At 42.3% G+C, this 22624-nt stretch overlaps 2 protein-coding genes across 2 annotated transcripts; both read left to right on the top strand.

Annotated features, from left to right (window-relative positions):
* The first annotated feature begins 4493 nt into the window (after positions 1–4493).
* fgf3 (fibroblast growth factor 3) lies at positions 4494–8979 on the top strand. The gene is made up of 3 exons (XM_005949755.3): positions 4494–5686; positions 6278–6381; positions 6761–8979. The coding sequence occupies exons 1-3, from the start codon at positions 5443–5445 to the stop codon at positions 7127–7129; spliced, it is 717 nt and encodes a 238-aa protein (XP_005949817.1). The 5' UTR covers positions 4494–5442; the 3' UTR covers positions 7130–8979.
* Positions 8980–12057: 3078 nt separating this feature from the next.
* fgf4 (fibroblast growth factor 4) lies at positions 12058–20743 on the top strand. The gene is made up of 3 exons (XM_005949758.2): positions 12058–12670; positions 13680–13783; positions 15624–20743. The coding sequence occupies exons 1-3, from the start codon at positions 12385–12387 to the stop codon at positions 15813–15815; spliced, it is 582 nt and encodes a 193-aa protein (XP_005949820.1). The 5' UTR covers positions 12058–12384; the 3' UTR covers positions 15816–20743.
* Positions 20744–22624: the final 1881 nt, after the last annotated feature.

Raw genomic sequence — 22624 nt, 5'->3', positions numbered from 1 at the left:
GGTACACAAAGGGTTGAACAGTGGTTTAATTATGATTTATAAAATTGACTAGTTTCCACTGAGCAGTGTAACTGCTTATTGTGAAGTGTCTTCAAGACCAGCCTGAAGCATATTTCATTAGGAACTTCGGGAGCAGGACCAAACACGCTCCTTCCGGTTCTTATCTATATATGTTCCCCCAGTTCTACAAGCTGTTCATTCTCGTCTATGTGCCCCTCCCTCCCCTTTTCAATTCTTCTATTTAGTACATGGGGATCTGCTAGGCCCGGGAGCCACCGCCAGTCCCCTTTGAGGCCTTCCCCAAACCGCAGCTCAATTCACATCCAAGCCGTTCACCTTTATCTACTAAAACGCTGTCAAACCTAAAATGCGGATGTGGGCCCAGCTAGTGAAAAATATATATAGATCCATAGGGGCTGGGGTCTAACACAGCAGGCAAAAGGCTGTGTAAAGATGCCGCTGAGGCAATCTAGCACATAACAGCAGGATGCAAGATGCTAGCAGGCAGGCTGCCATAACCAAGTGGCCGGCCGGCATAGTATACAGAGTATACATACAAGCTGGAGAAATACCAAGGGCTCAGAGATGAGCTCGAGATGATGTGGAGGGTGAAGGTAACAGTCGTCCCAGTGGAGCTAGGTGCGGTGACTCCCAAGCTAGGCGAGTGGCTCCAGCAGATCCCGGGAACAACATCCGAGATCTCTGTCCAGGCCAAGTAGCTGCTCACATCTTAATCAAATGTAGTACTTTGTAGAGGCTTTTTTAAAATTATATATTTTTAAATTCATTTGTTTGTTTTTGCTTTTAATGTACTTGTTGTTGTTTTTTGTATTGTTTAAATTGTATAAATCATTAGCGATCAACACATCGAAGGAGTCCCATTTGTGGTTCCTGCATTATCTGTAACAGCAGTTTGTTGACAAGGCTGCCATGCTGAGAACCAAGCAGACAAAACTTTTAAAAAACATTTAATACCAGGTTAATACTGGAGGATCAGGTGCACACGGTAAATAGCTTTTATATAGTGCTTTTCTACTCTACTTCTACTTGAACACTCACAGCACTTCATTCACAAAATCTGTTTTTCTACCCCAGTGCTGTCTATCTAACATTCACGCTTCAACTGATGGCAGTCACAAGATGATCTGCCTGACTCCTGGATCTGTGTATTATGAAATTTTAAAGAAAATCACGTGTTTTTCACACACTCAAATGTTGTGGATTAGGCTTGCATGACCTGCGACTGTGCCTCTGTTTGGTAAGTTTAATCTTCTGTTTTGAAGGTGTTTTATTCTAAAGTGTGATTTTCAGTTCTCTCTGGAAGCTGTGGAAACAGTCACCTAGCAAGCCAACATGCCTGTGTTAAAGGCTCAATTGGGCTGAAATAAAAGAGAGGGACACAGAGGGAGGTAGAATAAAATAGTTGCCAATTTGTTTGCTGTGTGTTGGAACTGTACTAGACTTCATTCTGAAGCGCCTGACAAGCAGGTGAGATCAAAGTCATGGGGACAAAAGCAGCTCAGCAGCGATTTGTCAGGAGACGAGAGCCAGCGGTCGGGTTCAGCCCTCTGATCACCGGCTCACTAAAGAAATCTGCCCATGAGAAAAAGTACAGCAGAAAGGGTTCAAAGGTCATTTTGATTTGCTCTGGATTACTGGTACCTCGTAAAAAGGTGGGAAGGGAATTTTGGGAGGGAAGAGGGGCACGAAAGGAACTGGCTAATAACCTTTGTATTATTGTAAAAAAGAAACCCTTTTGTGCAAAGAGGGGTTTTTGAGGGCAGTGTTGGAGGGGAGAATTTGGGGACGTCAATTAAAAAGGAGCCCTGAAATCCTTGCTTTGATTCGTGAATGAAGGGGAGAAAAGGGGAAAGTTAAAATGTATGCTTTTGGCTTTTGTGTAAGAGCACTTCACATGACTGGGTTTGGATTCATTTGTTAAGTGGATGATGGCAAAAGAAAATGTAAATATTTCAGTTGGGCAAATATTCGGGAACTGGCCCAAGTTTTTTCATGAGGCAAATGCACATTTCAGTTTCTTCTTTCTTCTGAAAGCAGGTGTGAATGCATTCAAGATATAAAAAGGACCTGCCGGGAACTCCAGTCACCGTGGCTACGAATACAGCGTGCAGTTAACTTATTTGATCAATTAGTTAACTTTGTTTTGTGCAGATAACAGGACATATTTCCCAAGGCTCTCCCACACAAATATGTTTTATATTTGTGTGGATGCTAAATTCTTATGTAGCACTTTTCTACTCTCCCAGAGCACTCAAAGCGCTCTATGCAACATGCCATATTCACAAGCACTTTTCTTCTAAGCTTTCAACAAATGCATACACCAATATGATGCAACTTGGGGTTAGCATGTTGCCCAAGGATGCTTGACATGCAAACTGGAGGAACCAGGGATCGAACCACTGACCTTCCGATCAGTAGATGACCTGCTCTACCTTCTGAGCTACAGCCAGGATGCACTATGGCTTTTTTCGATATTTTAATTAATTAATTTATTTATTTATTGACTCTTACATTCATTGTTAACTATTTTCTGAAGCAAATATGTGGAATGTATCCAACAGCTGTGATTTTCCAGCCTGGCCGTTTCCCGTGTTTGAAGAAAGATCGGTACAGGTTAAGTACAAGTTGGCACCATATTTTGCTGCCCATGCTATGGAAATTGTGGAAAATGTGAGCTACTTGGAAGCCACAAGCTATAATGACTTTAGCAGCATATCGTCAAAAATTAAAGACTGTGAATAAAACTACTTGATTCTATACTTTGTTCATCTACTCTTGGTTGAATTTTCCAATTAAAATATCATACAGCGAGCTGCCTGACCAAGAACTGAGAGTTAGTGTCCACCTCAGGTTTGCTGGTAAGGCACTCACACCTAAACATCTTTAAATGTAACAGCTGACTTGTTTTTCTGTAAAAGTCATATCACAGTCTTACCGAGCTGAAGGAACATTTACGTAACACTCAGTAGAACATGCACACAGTCTGCCCTGCAGTTATATTTGTCTCCTGTTGTGTAACTTTCCTGCGAGATCTCACTTTGGTTTCAGAGCACAGACTTACCTGTGGTTCCTCGGGCTCCCAAAGGTAGAATGGGAGACAAAGCTCCTCCCCTGTGGAATCAGCTCCCAGTTTGGATTTAAGATCGAAAACATTTGTTTCCTGAGGTTTAAAGTTGGATCTGTAGTTTATGCTTCATCCTCGTTTTCCTTTCTCTCCCATACCTTTCTGCAGGTATGTACGGATTCATCAGCTGCTGCTGGCTCCATCAGCCTGCCAGGCATTTACTGCTCTATTGTTTGCTTCTTTTTTTCACTTCTTTCTTGTCATCCCAGCTGCTGGAGTCAGACGACTCTGGGCCTTTCTGTTTCTCTTCCCCACTGTCACTGTGGAGGATTTACTGGAGTTCTCTTGGGATGTAAAGCACCTCTGTATGGGTTTTGCTGTGACAGGCAGCACACCAACATCTCACAGCAAAAAGATTTGGCCCTGTACTCAGCGGACTCCTGTCTTTGTAAGCATGGGCAAAACGTATGACCTCCTTTTATTTATTTTGCACTGATGTGTTTCACTTTGAGCTCAATATGAGGGCTTCATATGTATATTTGATTTACTGAAATAGGTTTTGAGTAACTTTGTGAATCAACTTGCTGATGGACATATACAAGTTTTGGCCTGCTATTTGACAAAATGATGGTATTCAAACTAGAGCAGGGGGCTGTCCCAGGTACTAACTCTGCTCGAATGCATGTGTACACAAAATCTAACTGAAGAATACAGCTCAGATTTAGCTGAATCATAACTGACACTTTAACCTAAAAACAACAACACACACTTCTTTAAATGTGAAGAAGAAATTGTGTATGTGGCTCACAAATTGCAAGCATTTGCCCTGCTTATTGCTGAGATGCTTTGTGGGCGGTGTGCAGGGGAGCATAATTAAAATAGTTTCTGAGAGAAACAGCACACCACATCTAAGGTTCCACCCTCTTCCAGCATTTAACCACATCAAGAGCGTCTCACTTAGAAACGGCCACCAGAACAACCTCTGATACACACGGCCTGGCTGATGTTTTGGTGTGTTGTCTGACTCCTGAGGGGTCTTTGGAGGCATAAATTGCACACATTTGTAATTAAAAGAGTTAGCTTTTCTGATCATCAGAGTAAATAAAGTGACACGGGCAGCTAGCTGGGTGATGTATGGGAGGGGAAGACAAATTAACGTCTGCTCTCTGGGGGATTCTCAGCAGAGGCCTTCATAGCAGCAGTGGAGCAGTGCCAAAGGGCAGAGAGATTTGTAGATGATGGTGCTAATTACCAGAATGAAAACCATAATGTGACCAAGATGGAAGCAATTTAGGCAGTAGTCATTTAGCCTGCTGCTCTTCCGCCCACCGGCTGCTGCCTAGCCAGGGCTGGGGCATTAGGATGGGAAAAGTCTGGGCCAATCCACTGCCTGGGTAAACAATGAAAAACTAACGCACAGCAGAGAGCTTCTGTGGTGTAAAGAGCAAATGGAGAGAGGCCCGTGACACAATGTCCATTTGTCTTTCTTAATCTATGCTTCCAGGTCAAGAGGAGTGTATAAATGCTGAGCGCATAGTCGACTGGAAATGTTTAATTCCCCGTCATCCTACTCGGGAGTGTCTTTGTGGGATGTCTGAAGGTGCTGGTTCAAGCTGAACACGCTTGATATTCACCTCAGCTTGCCATGATGCATGCTTGGCAAGCACCTGTTAAACCGGGAAGAACAAGGACACGCAGATGTGGACCACCCAAAAGCTGAAAAGGCTAACATTTCTTTTGCTTCAGAATGCGGCTGATAAAGTCGTTTCTGGGGGGACCCAACTGAATCTTACAGCGTGAGAAATTAGATGAAGCCTGTGGTTGTTCAGGATGTCAGAATTCAAAAGCTGAATGCTTTCCGCTTTTGTTTTTAAGGTGAGGACCGGGTTTAGCGGCAGTCTTATTCCTCACCTGTTGCGGTGGCTGGCCGAGCATATCTATATAATTTGGGATGTCTAATTGCTCTTTTAGGACGTTTATGCTCTTGCCACTGTGTAATTTTATCCACGCCGCTGTCTCTCACTTCACACAGGGCCGATACCTTTTTGTCTGCCCTTTTCCTTTGTATCAATTGGTTGGAGTTCAGCCTATTGTCGCCACAAGCTTCTTTTATATCTGCGCTCACTCTGAGCAGAGGCGCTCAGTCGGGTCCACGGGAGGGCTTTTCAGCTGCAGAGGCGAGGATTCCACCTCGGAGGCGGGTGTGCTGTCAGAGCTGCCTGTGGTGCTCGGATGCGCGCAGGGCTGAAGCTCTTCGGCTGTGTTAAGACCCCTTAAATCACTTTAATGGGACCCCGAGTGTTGGGCAGGAATTCTGCTGTTTTTTGCTACAGTCGTCGCTTCCCGGCCATGCCACAATGCTGGTGATAGCTCTGCTGCTGTTGCTGAGCCTGTGGGACCCGGTTAGTCCACGGCCCCGCTGCGCTTCGGGCCAGGCTTGCGACCCCCGGCATCGGAGAGACGCCGGGGGGCGCGGAGGAGTGTATGAACACCTCGGAGGAGCGCCGAGACGCAGGAAACTTTACTGCGCTACCAAATATCATCTGCAGATCCATCCTAACGGCAAAATAGATGGCTCGCTGGATGAAAACAACCCGCTCAGTGAGTACTGAAGTTTGAAAGGAAGAGACGTGTAAGCGGAGAGCTGTGACACTGTGTGTGCGTGAGAGAAAGAAAGAACCCATGTCATTACAGCCAGCCATGTGTGTGTATAATGTATATATAATGTATATATATGCACCGATTGCGTGTAATATATACACACAATCGGTGCAGTGATTCCAGGAACAGCGTCCGAGATCTCTGTTCAGAAGAGCGCAGTCCCGGGAACAGCTAAGAAACTGAGCCGGACCCTAAAACTGCATACACACACACACACACACACACACACACACACACACACACACACACACACACACACACACACACACACATGTGTTCACGGAGCGGTGAACTGAATGAGCAAGTTAAGCAAGAAAAAACTAGTTTGTTCATATGTTTGAGTTTCTTTTCGAGACATTTTGAGAAAACTTTTTTCATTTTAATTCATTTTTTTTCTAAATAGCGGAGAATAGAAATTAATACATTTACACACATTTATACAGAAATATGGTGACATTTAAGAGAGAGAAATGTTCTATTAAACATGTCCAACACAGAAATACAAAAATGTTACTGTTGTGTGTATCACAGGCATCATGGAAATCACAGCAGTGGACGTTGGTGTTGTGGCCATAAAGGGGCTCTTCTCTGGGAGATATCTGGCCATGAATGATAAAGGACGGCTGTATGCATCGGTGTGTTCAGCACACACACACACACAAACACACACACACACACACACACGCACGCACGCACGCATCTGACATGTTGGGAATGGGTCAGAGCTAGTGGAGAACACACAACAAAACATGCCTTAATTATGCCATTAATTCAGCTCAATTCATTTTTATTTCTATAGCACTAAATCACTGCAACAATCAGGCAGACAGCACAGGGCCTGACACATGAGCAGCCTCGTCCTTTGCCCTGCTTTAGTGTCACATTGTCATGTTTAGCTACTGAAAAGTAAGTGACCGTAAACTTAGTCTGCGCCACCAAAGAGGAGTGAATTTCACCGCTCCTGTTTCCAGAAAGACTAACGTGCTTCGTTCACACATCCATTCTCCTCTCTAGGAAGTGTTCAACAAAGAGTGTGAGTTTGTGGAGCGAATCCACGAGCTGGGGTACAACACCTACGCCTCCCGCCACCACTCCACAGAGCACCCTGCTGCACCGGGAGGCGGCGGCAGCAGCAAGCGCCGGGCCAGCGCCAAGAGACAGTGGTACGTTTCCATCAACGGCAAAGGGCGGCCACGGCGAGGCTTTAAAACCCGAAGCACGGACAAAGCCTCGCTCTTTCTGCCTAGGGTGCTTGGTAACAAAGACCATGAAATGGTGAAGCGGCTGAGGGAGAGTCCGGGGCCACATCACCCTGCCCATCACCACAGCCGCCGTGCTGAGCGCCGGAGACGCCGGCATCGCGCTGGGAAAGGCTGGGCCTGACAGCCACACGTGTCGGCAGACAGTTGGAGGACAGTCTGTGATTTGCCCAAATATGGACCTTAATCCTGCCACATACTGTAGCTTGACAGCAATGGAGGATGTGGATGAATGATTTGGGTTCTTCCTCTGGATCAGTGGAAGTTTTTGTTCACAGAAGACTTGAAGTGCTGTGGCTCAGACTAAATGCTCCAGCTTGAGGAGACTCGCACACCCCCAGCCTTAGAATTAGCTGTTTACTGACTCCATGCGTCTTCAAACTGCTGCCGTCTTGTAAGCAAAGGTGTTCGTAAGTTCACCATCAACTTCACACAGAAGAAAAACCTTTGAAACGTGGTTGTGTTTTTGTAAATATTATTGGCATGTACAGCAGCTTTAGAGCTTTTCATTTATCAAAAGCTGAGATAACAAAGACAAAATCGTATTTTGCTGAAGCGCTACCAAACAAAAAGGACACTGAAGAGCAGACATCACAGAGAGAGGCACTTTTCACAGTATGACGCAAAGATCAAATCAGACTAACTGCTCACTAGCTGTATGACGTTCTTACAATGTGGTGGTCTACTGTTTAGAAAGTGAAATATTTTACTAAATCTATGGATATTTATTTGGTTCCTGTGTTGTAAGTTATTGATATAACTATTTCTGCATTATAGCCATTGTGCTGTTGTTTCTTAGTGTCCACTGATTCCAACATAAAACACAATCCAGCAGTTCTATCATCTGTTCATCAGAAATGTCTCTGAGAAATGTGTTTGTACCTGAATCTGATGCAGCTGATGCAGCTGTGGACACCATGCAAATGTTTTGGGATTTATTTTAGTTTTTTATTGCTTCGAAAATTTTATTTATATAAGATGTCCTATTTTTATATGTGGAAAACCTAAAAAGCAAAATGTTCGTTTTTATTGGCCACAGATCTTTGAAGGCAGCAATGTCTGAAATGCACAGTAGGAACTTCTGACAGGTGGTGTAAAACAGCAGGATATTAGCCCAGACCCAAGTAGCTAATGTTGTTTTGGAGGATTCTCTTTGAAATTAAAGCTCAGATTTGTATTTCATTTTTAGCTGTACACACGGCAGTCTGTCCGTCCCTCTCTCCCTGCTGCAGTATCCGCACGCTACCATAACAGGAACAAGTACAGCAAACTTTTATTTCAAGGACTTTTTCAGATTTTCAGGTTTTATCACACTTGACTCACATCTGTCGGTAGCTACGTATAAAGCCTTGTCATTCTATACCTGTAGGCACGGAAGGTTTCCTGGCCAGGACAATACCTCCTCCCAGGGGGGCTTGGAAGCAATGCCGCCTGAGACATTTGGCCTTTTTTTAAGACCAAAAGCTGCATAGCTGATAAGCAAGGCTGGCCCTTCTCAGAGCAGAAACTGTGTCATAGAAAGTGCAACACCTTGCTGTGGTTTGTCATAAACTCTAACATTACTCATCAGGAATGTTGGGCTTCAGTGAGGTCAGGGCCTATTGTGGCCCCTGCCCCTCCCTGAATACTTTTAACAAAAGTTATCTCCTCAGCCTCCTCTGATGTGTCCTTTCCATCCATGTAAATCTGTGTTCTCCTACTAAACTTTATCAGACAGCCTACAGCAGTTGTGTTTATTTGCAACGTCTACGGGCATGATGGGGGGAATGGATAAGTATTTACACAATAGCTAGATGATTTTAAGCCCATCTTTTTAGATGGGCATGTTCACTAAATCTGGAAATTATGGGACACAGTTCCTCCTTCTAGGTGTAAATAATGTGTTTCTTTCAGAAATTATATATGATTAGTTATTACAGTAAAAACAACAAAAATAAACACTGTTTAAAATGATTACTCTGCCCACTGCAAATGCACACACTTTTTATGAGAATGATGGAAAATTGTTATCCCATCATCATAATGATCCGCTCACTAAGATGTGATTCTGATTTTGCCTTTAAGTCAGATAATGGGTTTGAGCAATCAGTCCCTTTTTATTAATAACAACACATTTTAGTTTATTTTTGTATTTATTTCGGAACATTTCAAAACACCCAGGGACACAAAAGAAACCCCGAGTCAAGTAAAAACTAGAAGACAATGGCTACTTCACACAAGTGCTGAATCTTGTCTTAAAGAGTATTCTGGTGGCCAGAAAGGCGTGTATTTGTAAAACCGCGCTATAAACGTATGTTAAGCATGGCCCTCTGCCCATTAAAGGGACATTTGCTAAAAGCCGAGCTTCAGACACATGTGAGCTTGCATCCAATGCTCTTACTTTGGAAAGGCAGTTGGATGCCCTCTATAGGCAGCTCACTGTCCAGTCAGTTTGGAATTTTTACAAAGCACATGCTGGTCAAAGGATTATTATCTTAAAAACTACAAGATTTACAAAATAATATTTTTCCTTCATGTGTTTTACCTCATTTATCATTCATGAAAGGAATGTAAAGTTCACAACGCACCACTTAATAGATCCAGGCCAACATCCAGCTGTACTGCTCCAACAACATCAGAAGAAATACCTCCTTCCCAGTCTGGATACACACAACAAGACGCTGGATACACAACCATTTTTCACCTTTTCACATGCTGTACATGTGACATGATTCCAGGTTCATATCTGGATGGTTTTTATACACTAGTTTTTTGATTCTTTACATCTGTTTTAAACTTGGCGATACAAGATGATAACTATGAACGCAGACTGAGGATGAAGGACGCAAGATAGGTCACATGGATTCAGGTTTTCAGGGTAAAACAACATTTAGAAGATGAACTCGTTTTGTACAGGTTTAGAAATGATTTGTTACCAAGTTACCGAGGGTGCTCTCGGATCACTAGAAACATACTTTCATACTTTTTTTCTGGATCATAAAGATGCTATGCACGGGCTGCTACGTGGTAAATAAACAAGAGAGCAAATGAATCATGTTGGATGCTGAGACATTTTAAGCTCTGAACTGCAGCTGTCACCCAGTGAAATCTAAAACGTGTTTCACGTAGTATAATTCACTGCATACATGTAACCAAAAACCACAATAATGTCAGTACAGCATAAACAGAAAATAAAGTCAAGCATAACTTACAAACTGCAACATGGCTGAAAAGAAACATGTCAGCCTGCTTTTATTTTAGTCTGATAAAAGGACATTACAGAACCATGGACAGCGACAGCAAGAGACCTGCTGTGTGAGCGCTTCACATGAATGTTTTCATTCAAAAGCCGATGCTGAGGTCCATCACATCTCAGCCCACGTAGGTGCTATCGGTGCACCAGCTACCTGAAAGGCTCAGTGCCTTGGTGTAATTTGTTTATTGAATAATTATAACGATAGCCAAATGTCTCATCTTATTGCCTTACATGCATTTCTCTACAGTCCAGCAGCTTTAAAGAAGGTTTGTAATATTTTCATTTTCCATATTTTCAAATAAAGAAAAAATGAATAAAAAAGGTCCAAAATCCATACTGATATTGTGGAATTCCATCTGTTGTCCTATAAGCCTGTCAGCCTATGAACCTCCAATGTCCTAAAGCACAGACACTCTTATGAGTTTGTTGGAGGTCGGTACAGGATCAGGAAGCTTTCCTATAGGTTCTGCAGCTCATCGGTCAATGTTTTTAGCAGCCTACTTGTGCATCACCAGCTAATCAGCTGAATGACTTTAGGACAAGTCCACCAGCTGCTCTGAAGGTAGCTGTGGTGGTCCAGCAGTCTAAACGTTGACCTGTTTTCCTGAAGCACTGAAATAAGCCCATGACTGCTGATACTTGAGGATTCATCCCAGCATTCCATCAGTTGTGTATGCTGGCCTTCATGCTTTTCAACTAACCAAAGGTTTTATGGACTACTTGCTATTCTTGCATAATTTTGGGTCAGTAGAAAGTGAACTTTTCTGCCAGGCAGGGGGAAAAGGGGAAGACCACACAGAAGGTTTATGAATGTAGTGAAGGAAGACATGCAGAGGGTTGGTGTGACAGAGGAGGGTCCACAGGAATGAGGTGAGACGGAGGCAGATGATCCACTGTGGTGATCCCGGAAGGGAGCAGTAAAAAATGAAAAGAGGGAGAAAAATTGCATTGGAGATCGATACCCAACCGAGTGCCACAAAGAAACAAGGCTGGCCCAGAGATCAAAGGGCTCTGGGCTGAAAGATGTGGAAGATCTTCAAGTACTCCAACAGAGTACCATAATGAGATCCGTAATGGGACACGGCAGAGCGTGGAAATGTTAACACTCTGCATAAATGTCACAAGAATCATCACACTTATGAAATACTGAAACAAAAGAAGAGCAACGGACTGAAAGAGTGTCAAGGATGTCAGATCAGAGAAATTGTGCCATGATGTCAGCTGGTGAGTTCTAAAAAGAAGTGAAACAAAAGCAAAAATCGACTCTTTAAGGTTGGCGGTTTGAACTCAACGAACAGAGCTGAATAAAATCCATACACACAGCCTCAAGGCTTTTTAGGAAAACTGTAAACTTCTTGGAAGTATTTCCTGACCTTTCCTTATCCAATTCAGGGACAACACTCCACACAGTCCATCACAAGGCTGCTCATGCTCACGTGAACAGTCCATCCAGTCCAACTGACGTTTTCATAATATCCATTTAATTCTGAACACAGACGCTGTGGTGCATGGATTAATAACGAACCACGCAGGCGCTTCCAGTCAAATAAAGACTTGGTCAACAATGACAGCATACTTATCATACTACAGACTGTATTTATTCGTACCATTGTTTTCTATAAGGGTCCGGGACATGATTTCCCTAGTAGCAGTCTTAAGTTAGCGCTCTTTTTTCCACTCGGTTGAACTGGACCTGTGTTGTTTTCCTGTTATTGTTCATTTATAGAACTGTCTCCTGTGTGTTAACTTGGCGGTTTCCTATTTTACATCCTCCCATACATAAATTATGATATTCTGCTGCTGATAATGAAAGGCTCGCACAAAGAGGTTTTTTGGTCATTATTGAGCTTTTATTGCTTTATTTTCCAAAGATTGTGCGCGGAGATAACGAGGCCATTATTGGAAGTGAATAAAGCCCTGCTTTCGGTGCGGCTGACTGTGAAGAAGTACTTTGTGGATTTTTACTAAGTGTGGAGCAGTGATGTAATGTGTATGCAGGTATAAATATAGAGGTCTGGCTTTGCCGAGTCCATGCAGATCAATGTCGCTCCCGGGCGCTGCTGCCTGCTTCGCTCTGCTTCTCGCTCTTCTCTCTTCACTGGAGAGTCGAACACTGGGAAGCTGCTCTCACAGACGGAGCCGGGATGGGCTCTCTGACGGCCCTGCGGACCGTCCTGGTCCTCGGCCTGGTTGGCAGACTGGCAGGATGCGCTCCCGGCCTGAACGGCACGGCGGACCGCTGGGAAGCCCTTTACTCCCGGTCCCTCGCGCGAATCCAGGGGGAGAAGCGTGAGGAGAGCGGCCGGGACAGCGACTACCTCCTGGGCATTAAGAGGTTGAGGCGGCTCTATTGCAACGTGGGGATCGGTTTTCACATCCAGGTGTTACCAGATGGCAGAATAACGGGAGTACACAACGAACATCGTTACAGTAAGTTTGCGATTGATACTTTATTTCCTCACTGCTCTGACTCTGTGTTTGAACACGAAAAGCAAAGACAACTCCAGAGAAACGACTGAAGAAGTTCTTAGAACAGGAAGCAGTCACCTCAGCTGACTTATGATTGATCGCATTTTCTCTAACTGCGAATAAAACGGGGCCACACACCTGATCCGTCAGACCCGCGCACGTGTATAGTCTGACCCACGCCACAGTACCAACATCTGGAGCGTAGGATTGTGCTGCTGTGACCTAAAGGCTGGAACTAAAGTTAGGTCCAGCCTGCGGGCCGTTGCTCGTGCAACTTAAAATCATTTGCAGACACGAAGAATGACTAACTTCTGTTTACTGGCGGGGACGAAGACAGTGAAAGCTTGTTTTTATGTGTGTGACTATTCTAAGACGAGGCGTAAAACCTCAGGGATATACATTACATATACACTGCATATATTTACAGAAAACCCAAGCGAGGACTGGAAACCTCTGACACACTCTTTAAAATGATACATGGAACTAAAAGACGCTGTCGGTCAGCAGCCTGTCAAGGCCTGCTGAGGAAACGCATCAGCTGGCGTCCGATTAGCCTTCGCGTGTTTCTGATACCTTTTCAGATATGAGCTGTTCAGCGCTGGGTGTTCCAGGGTAGTGAGCCATGCTCCAAACACTTCTTGCCTCGCTGTCATTTCTCAAGGTGAAAATATTCAGTTATGTTCAAAAATGTCAGAGCTGGATTTCATTCAGCCTGACATGACATCACATATATTTAAAGGGAGTGTATTTGTTAGTGTTTTAACTTATATTAAGATCAGGGGCGCCACAATGTGCCAGGTGTTTTCTCTGGAATTCAAACATGTGTTTACCGAAATTTCAAATGTCAGTCTGACCATCCAGCTCACTTCCTTACACAAGCAGTAATGTCGGTGTGCGCGCGCGCACGTGGGGTAGCACGCGGGGCATCACACCGGCGTGTTGTAGTAAGTGTGCTGCTTTTTGTCTTCAGGTCTCCTGCAGATCTCTCCGGTGGAGAGAGGAGTGGTGACCTTGCTGGGCATTCGCAGCGGACTTTTTGTGGCCATGAACCGACGGGGAAAGCTGTACGGATCTGTGAGTGCACGACGAAAACTCTGATTATATCACACACACACACACACACACACACACACACACACACACACACACACACGCAGGCAGGTTTGATAAATAAGCTTATACACATTTAGTATCATGCAGCTCTGATGTCCGGCTTTATGAAGCGATTCTGAAGTCATGAATCCAAGCTGCTGTATACACCCAGTTCATTCTGGCCAGGATTAAAAAGTCTAATAATTGTTTCATTGAAAAATTGTATTGAAATCAGTGTCAGATAAGCAATAAAATATAATTTAATCAAATAATCAAATAACCAATTAATAACAATATAATTGGTTAAAATATTGGAATCGGCATACATGCAGTTAACAGCCTTTCTTCAAGTCGCCTGCACTGGAGGGATGGAGGCATTGTTATTTTCAAAGTATCCATCTATCAAGTAGATGCAGGACAAGTAGACCCAGATTATGCCAATGCAATGCATAACAGAGCCACGGGGTACCTTAACTGTAGGATTCATAGGCTAAGGTGTTTTTTTTAATCTTTTAATTTGTCATATTTATCCTACAACATCACTTGCTTAGTTTGGTGAGACAGAAGTAGTATGAAATACGTTGATAAAGAAAAGATTAAATTAAAACCTGGCTTACTGTTTACTGGTACAGTCACTGTTTACAGACTGTTCACATACAACAGGGAATAAGTATAAAAGGGGTGATGCTCAAGGTTTACAGTAACCAAATAAATACACCTTGGGTGCAGAGATGGTTTTTATAGCTTTAAATAAAAATAAATTATAATTATTTGTTAACATTTATAATTAGCAACGTGCAGCATAGCTGCTCTTAAAAACCCATTTTAATGCCAAATATTAAAAAACTGTATTCTAGATACCTTTTCATGAAAACATTTATCGTATTAGTGTAAAAGTCCAATGAACTGTTTGATTCTGACTTTTATCCAACACACACAGCTCACCCAGCTCCGGCTTCTATTGCTGATGGTGTTTTCTCAATAAAAGCCATGACCAGTTCCAGTTAATGTTTTCAATATTGTTCCAAAAGGAGGTACCAGACTGTCAGCTGATAGTATTTCTGATGATTTTGTTGGATGCTTTGCAGCTGATGAAGGTGCATTCACGGTCAGCATAAACGGTGTTTGGATGGTGTGTTTACCTGTGGGACTAGCTAAATGTTTAAATGCACCAATTCATCAAAAAAAAAAGTCATTGTTTTGTCTTGATACTGTAGGAACTTGAAAGAGACATAAATTTTGAGTATAAAGGTAACAAACCATCCGGACTAAGGATGGTTCCTTTATCAAGCCAGCTGTTGTTCCAGGTAAAATATTTAGATAGTAAAATGATGGGTTTGTACAATGACCAGCCCAATAACGTTTGTGAGGGGAATGTAAGACATAGTGAAATAAAAGCTAGTCCTCCACCTTAAATAGATGAAGTGTTATAGCATTTCAAAGTGGTTTTTTAACATATAAGTTTAAATAAGAATTGAAAAACTCAATGGCATGATTAAAACTAACTCTCCACTGCAGAGGTTATGTAGCGCCTTATCATTCCCAATCCAGTGAGCAAAACTGAACCAATCAGACCCTGGCGACCCGAGTCCTGTAGCACTCACATCATTCATCATTTCACAATGTATTTTTTTTTTTGTCTAAAATCTGCCTGAGATAGCTCCTGCACAATAACAGCCTTGCAGTCAGAAAGAAATCAATTGTTTGATAATGATCAGAATGAACAATGCAAACTGAAACACCCTCAGAAATGTCCCCACATCTTTGTTTTGTGTCTGCCTTCAAACAATCAGCATTTCCAATAATCTCTCTTCTTTTTCAGTTACATTACAACAACGAGTGTAAGTTCAGAGAGACGCTCCTTGCCAACAACTACAATGCTTACGAGTCAGTTGCCTACCCAAGGATGTTCATCGGCCTGAGTAAGAACGGCAAAACAAAACGAGGAAACAGAGTGTCACCCGCCATGACAGTGACACATTTCTTGCCAAGAATCTACTGGCCTCATAAATAGACTTCACCTCAATTTTGAGATTCGGGAAGAACTCCAACATGAGATGCACTTTCACTCCAAGTTTTATGCAAGTGTATCATATTTGATTTTCTGCTATGTATATATTCATTTTTTATATATCTGTGCCTGAAAGCTATTTTCTATTTAGGAAGTCTTTTTCACTGTTGGTAGGAGATGTAAAATGTGTTATTTATGCTGCTCTTGTCATTGGAAGATTTGCTTTTAATTAATTAATTTATTTATTTATTTTTCTGACACAGGAAAAGGGAACAGCAAAATACAACATTTAGAGCTTTAATATGTTCTTTTTTCTGTCTAAGCTTGAAAAAAACAAATGAGTTTCTTTGGTGTGAGAAACAGCACTGATTGCTTAATGCTCCAACTCTTTGTGTGAGGCACTGGACCCTAATTGAAACAGTATCATATTACTAAAGGAAGAGAGAGGATGGAAAGAGGGGAGAGTCTAAGACCCCTATCAACCACTTCTGGTCTGTTTATAGCTCTGCCAGCGGGATGAACTCTGAACTTTTGTGCTGTCAGTCTCAGTGAGATCTATAAGTCGCAAAGAGAGAGAGGGATCCTCTTTGATGTCATGTTAGTAGATAATATGGAGGTTTAAAGGCAAAGTGAAAAAGCTGAAATTGAAGTGGGATTCATGATACTGCATTTGTGTCTGTTTGGGCATCTGGTTACGCAGAGTGAAGGATTTTGGGTATGCAACCAAAGCATGCATGCACATAGACCAAAGGGGATGACACTGTGCATAGGTTGAAAGCTAACTGGTTGAGTAGTGTGCCTGAACAGCAAAGGAAGCAGCAGTGAAGTTCACCACATAGTTGCCTGAAAAGCAAGGGCAGTGCCTGAATAAACTCTTTTCAACACCAAGGTCCTTTACTGCATTTTTATGCAGACTTGCCGATCTTCTTTTAAGCACATGCATTTGCTCTTGCCCTGGTGCGTAACAGCACCAATGCAAAAGAACACTTTAAGGTCTCTTCACCACTCTGGGAACTCTGAGAAGAGGTCACAGTAGGACTATTGTTTATCTGATGTAGATGTCTGATAGATATGTAAAAGGGAAGTAAGGAGTGGCTCTGATAGGTTTAGGACAGTGTCAGTCTCTTGTCTCCACTAATACTGTATGTCAAGACTATCCTACTTTTATAAATGAAAAATAACTCAGGTAAAAAAAAAAGTACTTTCCAGTAATTGTCACTTACAGTTACTGTGTAAAAGTATTTCTTTAAAATCATTTTTCTTCCACATTTATTTTATGTATGATGATGTAAAACTTTACAGTCTTTTTAAAGTTTGATAGTAATATTGATGTCAATCTACTGTTAGTAAATACACCACTTAAAAAATGAAAGGAACACTTCAGCTGTCAATAGGAAAAAAATCATGCTGATATGGACTGGGTAATGTGTTAGGAATGAAAGGATGCCCGATTGTTTGATAAAAATGAAAATTATGAACATACAGAGGTCTGCATTCCCTAAAAATCAAAGTGAAAAACAAAAGATCCAGCACGCTAGTCCGTTTTGACGAAATGTTATTGCAGCAACCTAAAACGGTACTCAGTAGTTTGCATGGCTCCCATGTGCGTGTATGCATGCCTGACAATGTGCTACTAATAACAGATTAAAGATCTCCACCGAGATCTGGATCAGGACATCACTGAGCTCATGGGCAGCCTGAGGTGCAACCTGGTGACATTGGATGGACTGAAACAAAACGACCTAGAGGAGTTCTATTGGATTTAGGTCAGGCGAGCGTGGGAGCCAGTCAGTGGCATCAATTCCTTCATCCTCCATGAACTGCCTGCATACTCTCACCACATACAGCCGTGCTGTCATACACCAGGAGGAACCCAGACCCACTGCACCAGTGTAGGGTCTGACAATGTGTCCAAAGATTTCCTTCTGATACCTAATGGCAGTCAGGCCTGTTCTTTGCTCCATGGATATGCCTCCCCAAACCATCCATGGTCCTGGACAGTGAGCATGGGGCCTACCAGTAGATTTCTCATTGTGTGTCAAAGACATTCACACCAGTGGCCTGCTGAAAGGTCAATTTGTAGCCTTGGCAGTGCTCATCCTGTTCCTCCTTGCACAAAGGAGCAGATACCGGTACTGCTAATGGGATAAACCTTCCAGTCATTCTTGTTTTGGGGGTTGTCTCATTGTTGCCCCTCTAGTGCACCTGTTGTTAATTTTATTAACACCAAAGCAGCTGAATCTGATTAACACCGCCCTCTGCTACTTAACTGGCCAGATCAACGTCCCAGATGTTTAATTAACTTGATGTTATACTTGGATTAAAAAGTGCTCCTTTCATTTTTTTAAGCAGAACTAAACTAGCTGCACTAAGTGAGCTAGTTCAGCTTAGTCAGTGGCAGTCCGTCGCGGGCCTACTAGCTAGCTAGCTAGCTTAGTGCAACAACTGAACTAGCTGCACTAAGCTAGCTAGTTCAGCTTACTGCAGCTAGCTAGCTAGCTTAGTGGAGCATTTCATCAACCAGCATGCCTGATGCTCCCTGACCAACATATGTGCTGTTGGTTTAATTTATGTTATCCTGGGATAATGGCATCAGGTGAACCACAAATAGGCCAACAATGTTGTACACCTTAGCTTATTAAAGTAATCTAAACAAAGATACAATAGTACAAGTGAGACTAAGAGGTAGTGAGGTTGGTTTTCTGGTGCATTTCACCAGCTGTTATTTCCACATGCAGTGCTAATAAAAGAAAAAAATTCTCTCCATCCATCCATTTTGGAGAAAATGGTCTGAAAAACTCTGTCGCTCTTCTGGAACAATCTCTACTTCCTTTAAGTGAATTTGTCTTTTATTTTCCTCTGTATCAACGACCACTTTCAGGTGTTGATTTAATTTCCTGTAGCATTAGCTGTCCCGCCTGGCTCAGTTTTGTGTCTATTTTTGCCAAACCCTGTCTTTCTTGCATTTGTCTCTGTCTCTCTATGTCCCTGTAGTTGACTGCAGCTCAGCACTGTTGGTCATGTTGTCCTAGTTGCTCCTTGTCACGTTCCAGCTATCTTTACCCTGTGATTTACTTTTAGAAAGGATAATCATGGAAGAAATATTTACAGACAGCTGTTGGACTGTACTATATGCTAGGGCCAGTAACCCTATATTTTTCTTTATATATTTTGTAAATATAACCTCTGAGTAACTGAAGGTGCTGGTATTCCTTTCAGGGGGGAGGGTCAGATTTAGAGCAACTGAGTGGTGTGGTGGATACTGCCTGAAGGCAAAAGGTGCTTTTAATTTGTTCACTTTTATGCAGTCATTGAACAACGTCACCAAACATCATTAACCAAGTTTAACAAACACAGAGGAGAAAGGCGAAAGGTGACCTCTTCTTACTTGCTTTAGTTTTTCTTCTCTTGCCTGTTTTCTCATTCAGCCTCTTTGTTGAGAGCTTTGAAATCTCAGTTTCAACATTCCACATACGATGGCGCATACTGTAACCAACTGATTGCTGTTTCAGATTAAACCATTTTCATCACTGGGTTACGGAGCCTTCAGTAGAAGTTACGCTTGATTAGCACATGGTAGAGTCACACTGAATGCACACGCTAACTACTGCAAATAGTTCAGGCAAATATTATGCAAACTGTGTCTGTTGTGGCTTTATGTCCTGATCTCTGGAAACAGGCATTAATCCCAAGACTGACCGAAGCACTGCAGCATCGCTGTGATTTACACTTCAAAAGAAGAAACTACCAAGCCACTCTCTGCTTGTCCTCAAACATATGTTATAGTGTGATGTTTGGACATCCATTTGGATGTCAAAGTTGGACAGCAGTGATTTAAACAAGTATACTGCTGTGCCTGTTGCTCTCAGCTAGGTTAAGTATTCTCCAGTATCACTGATTTGCATGGCAGGCATTATATGTACAGTAAAATACCTTTCTGCCTTGTGTCTCTAACCTAGGGCCATCCCTCTGTCCCACCTGCTCATTTGATTATCCAAGCAACAGCAGTGCAGCCTGCAGCTAGTACAAAGTGAGCAAATACTTTTTCACAGCACTGTAAACTCTGGTTAAAGTATGCAAATTGCTCACAGCAGGTTGAATATAAATGCGGACATGTGGCCTGTCTCAGACTGAGGCATTGATTTTATTTATGGTCGAAAGCAACCGAACCCCCACATTTCTATGCATGTTACTGTTAAAGTAGCTTTTATTTTTATTCTTATTTTATCAATGTGGCTCAATCCATTCAGATGTAACTAATTATGCTTTTGGGACTGGATTTCTTTGTTCAAACTGGTTTATCATGAAGTACCAAACTGGTGATCTGTGATTGTGTGCTGCTTCTGGGCCACTGTTCAGAAAAAAATGATGACATGATCCTGTACTATGTTTGATTCTGAGTCAACCTACTTTTATCCGATGTCCTGTGGTTTTATACAGGACTTAATAAAGTATACTACAGTATGTGCTGTACACATGGTTAAAGTCCACCGTAAGGGGAAACCCGATCCCCTAAATGTAAAGTTTATGATTGTCTGTACTGTATAATAAGCTTTGATCAATCTGACATTCACATATAAAAATGTAGTATGTATATATGACATGGCATTACACGCGTGTATCCATGTTGTGGGGCAAGTACATAAAACATAACATTTTGTCTCCTCTCTGCAGTAGTTTGTGGCTCATCTTGTTTAATTTTCATGGCCTCTGTGCTCATTTGTTTTGGTTTCTCTTTCCCCTCACACACCCTAACTGCTCACAGCAGATAACCACCACTAGCCCAGTTCTCCTGAAATTGTCTTCCTGTTAAAAAGGAGTTCATTTTCTCCCGCACTGCCATGTTCTAGGTCAGGGATGATCAACAGATCATTGTAGCTCCATCAATAATAACACAGTACCTTTATCACACAATGTAAAGGAAGTGGAGATATGATTGGGTGGTAACGCTGAATTAAACTGCAGACCTCTGTAAAATACAGGAATTAATTTCTACTTTCCAGGCAATTTCTGCCTTTTTGTTAATATTATCGAAATCCTATTTGTTTCTAGAGGTGTTAAAAGCTCTACACCAGGGTGTCAAACTCATTTTAAATCGCGGACCCACAGCCCACTTTGATCTTAAGCAGGCGGGAGCAGTGAAACTCTCCTTTCTGTCAGTGTAAAGAAGTTACATATTTAACTGTGACAAAGGAAGAAATCTGTCAGCACGACCCTTTGGACGTAAATTGTAAGAAATAAATGTGTAAAATTACAGAAAAAGTCCTGGTAGCTCATTATCCATACTGTCCAGTTTGTTTGTTTTTCTTAGTCATAAAAAACAGACATTTCTATAGCAGAAAGTGAAAAACAGAAACTTTTCGGTTTTTCATAATGTTACAGAGGGTCGTTTTGTAATTTGGGGTAGTGTTTGACAGTTGACATTTCTTCGGTATTGCATAGCTGAAATTAGGCTTTCTTGTCAGAGGTCATTTTGGGGAAAAAAATTAAAAAATGAAAATAAAGAAACAGGCCGACAACAGTAGACTGGTGTGTAATAAGTTGAGTTTTGGTCCAAGAGTGACGAAACCTGCAGTTTCACAGTCCGTGTACGTGCCCTCAGGTGAACGATCCATGCTTTGTGGAATTTTTTTTACCTGCTCTTTAATCATTTGTAGTTTTAGCTGTTAGTGGTTCTTGTAATTGTTTTGTGGTCTTATAGCTGAGTTTTGGACGTTTCTGTGGATAACACACAATTCTATGTTTTTACTAACAGATCTGGCGGTACATTACGTAAACCACATGTTCTCCCTTTAAGGCATTGGGGATCAACAGGATAACTGTTTATTACCGTGAGGTTTTTATGAGTAGGAAAAACTGTAAAACTTGTGAAAATACAGGTAAAAGTCCAACATTTCTGCTTGTGCCTGTTTGTGGTGAGCACCAGATCAAACAAGTTAAGAACTATAAATGGGTTCAAGTGCACATTCAGGCCTGTGAGACTCACTCACACTGAGCCATGGTTCTGTGCTACATGTAGACATTTCTGTATCTCTGCCAGTCAAAGACACTTTGGATAGTTTATTGTACGTAATACTCAATACTGAACTTACATACATCGGGTTTAAGGCCTGGACAAGTTTTGAAACCTTTTGTCCTCCACAATGGCAAATGGCTGAAAAATAAAACTGTGATTGGCTGCATGGTGTGCCACACCTGACTGCATGGATTCTCAGCAGGGCTGAAGATTCGGCTCCCACATACTGATGGGCCATTAACAACTGACATATGAAACTACCCCAAATGCTGGATGTTTGACACCCCTGCTCTTCACTATATGGCCCTACTGAAATATAGAAACTCACTTTTTCCAGTGATCATCTAAAAAAGGCCAGTTGAGATTAGAGATGGACCAATCCGATATCACGTATCGGTATCGGTCCGATACTGACCTAAATTACTGGATCGGATATCAGAGAGAAATAAAAAATGTAATCCGATCCATTAAATATCACGAAAGCACCTCACAAAACTTGCAACACCGCGTAACTCGCCTCATAACCTTAGCCAATCGAAGCAGTATGCATCACGTGATAGAGCGGCTGTGACGTGCCAGGTCTGGTTGAGCATGTGGAGCTTCGCTACCAACCCGGCATTTCATCTCTGACAGAGTGATCCCGAGAGAAGTAAAGCAAGTGTGTAAGTTCATCTCTGAATGTTTGTAAAGCATTCCTGCGTTAAGCTTAACAAGCGATATATGGAGCGACTGCCTCTTCTTGCTGCTACTTCAATCATGAAACTGATCAATGATCAGCTGATCGTCTCTCTTCTTT

The sequence above is a fragment of the Haplochromis burtoni genome, unplaced genomic scaffold (assembly GCF_018398535.1).
Source record: "Haplochromis burtoni strain Fernald_Lab_line unplaced genomic scaffold, NCSU_Asbu1 Contig_709, whole genome shotgun sequence".
NCBI classification, from domain to species: domain Eukaryota; kingdom Metazoa; phylum Chordata; class Actinopteri; order Cichliformes; family Cichlidae; genus Haplochromis; species Haplochromis burtoni.
Note: the sequence above shows the minus strand (reverse complement) of the source record. Positions and strands in the feature narration are given on the sequence as shown.

Bases quoted from the DNA above. Each gene is read 5' to 3' on its own strand.
- fgf4 (XM_005949758.2), top strand. From the start codon at position 12,385: ATGGGCTCTCTGACGGCCCTGCGGACCGTCCTGGTCCTCGGCCTGGTT. The intron at 12,671-13,679 runs GTAAGTTTGCGA...TTTTGTCTTCAG, and splicing joins ACACAACGAACATCGTTACA to GTCTCCTGCAGATCTCTCCG. The intron at 13,784-15,623 runs GTGAGTGCACGA...CTTCTTTTTCAG, and splicing joins GGGGAAAGCTGTACGGATCT to TTACATTACAACAACGAGTG.
- fgf3 (XM_005949755.3), top strand. From the start codon at position 5,443: ATGCTGGTGATAGCTCTGCTGCTGTTGCTGAGCCTGTGGGACCCGGTT. The intron at 5,687-6,277 runs GTGAGTACTGAA...TGTGTATCACAG, and splicing joins GGATGAAAACAACCCGCTCA to GCATCATGGAAATCACAGCA. The intron at 6,382-6,760 runs GTGTGTTCAGCA...TCTCCTCTCTAG, and splicing joins AAGGACGGCTGTATGCATCG to GAAGTGTTCAACAAAGAGTG.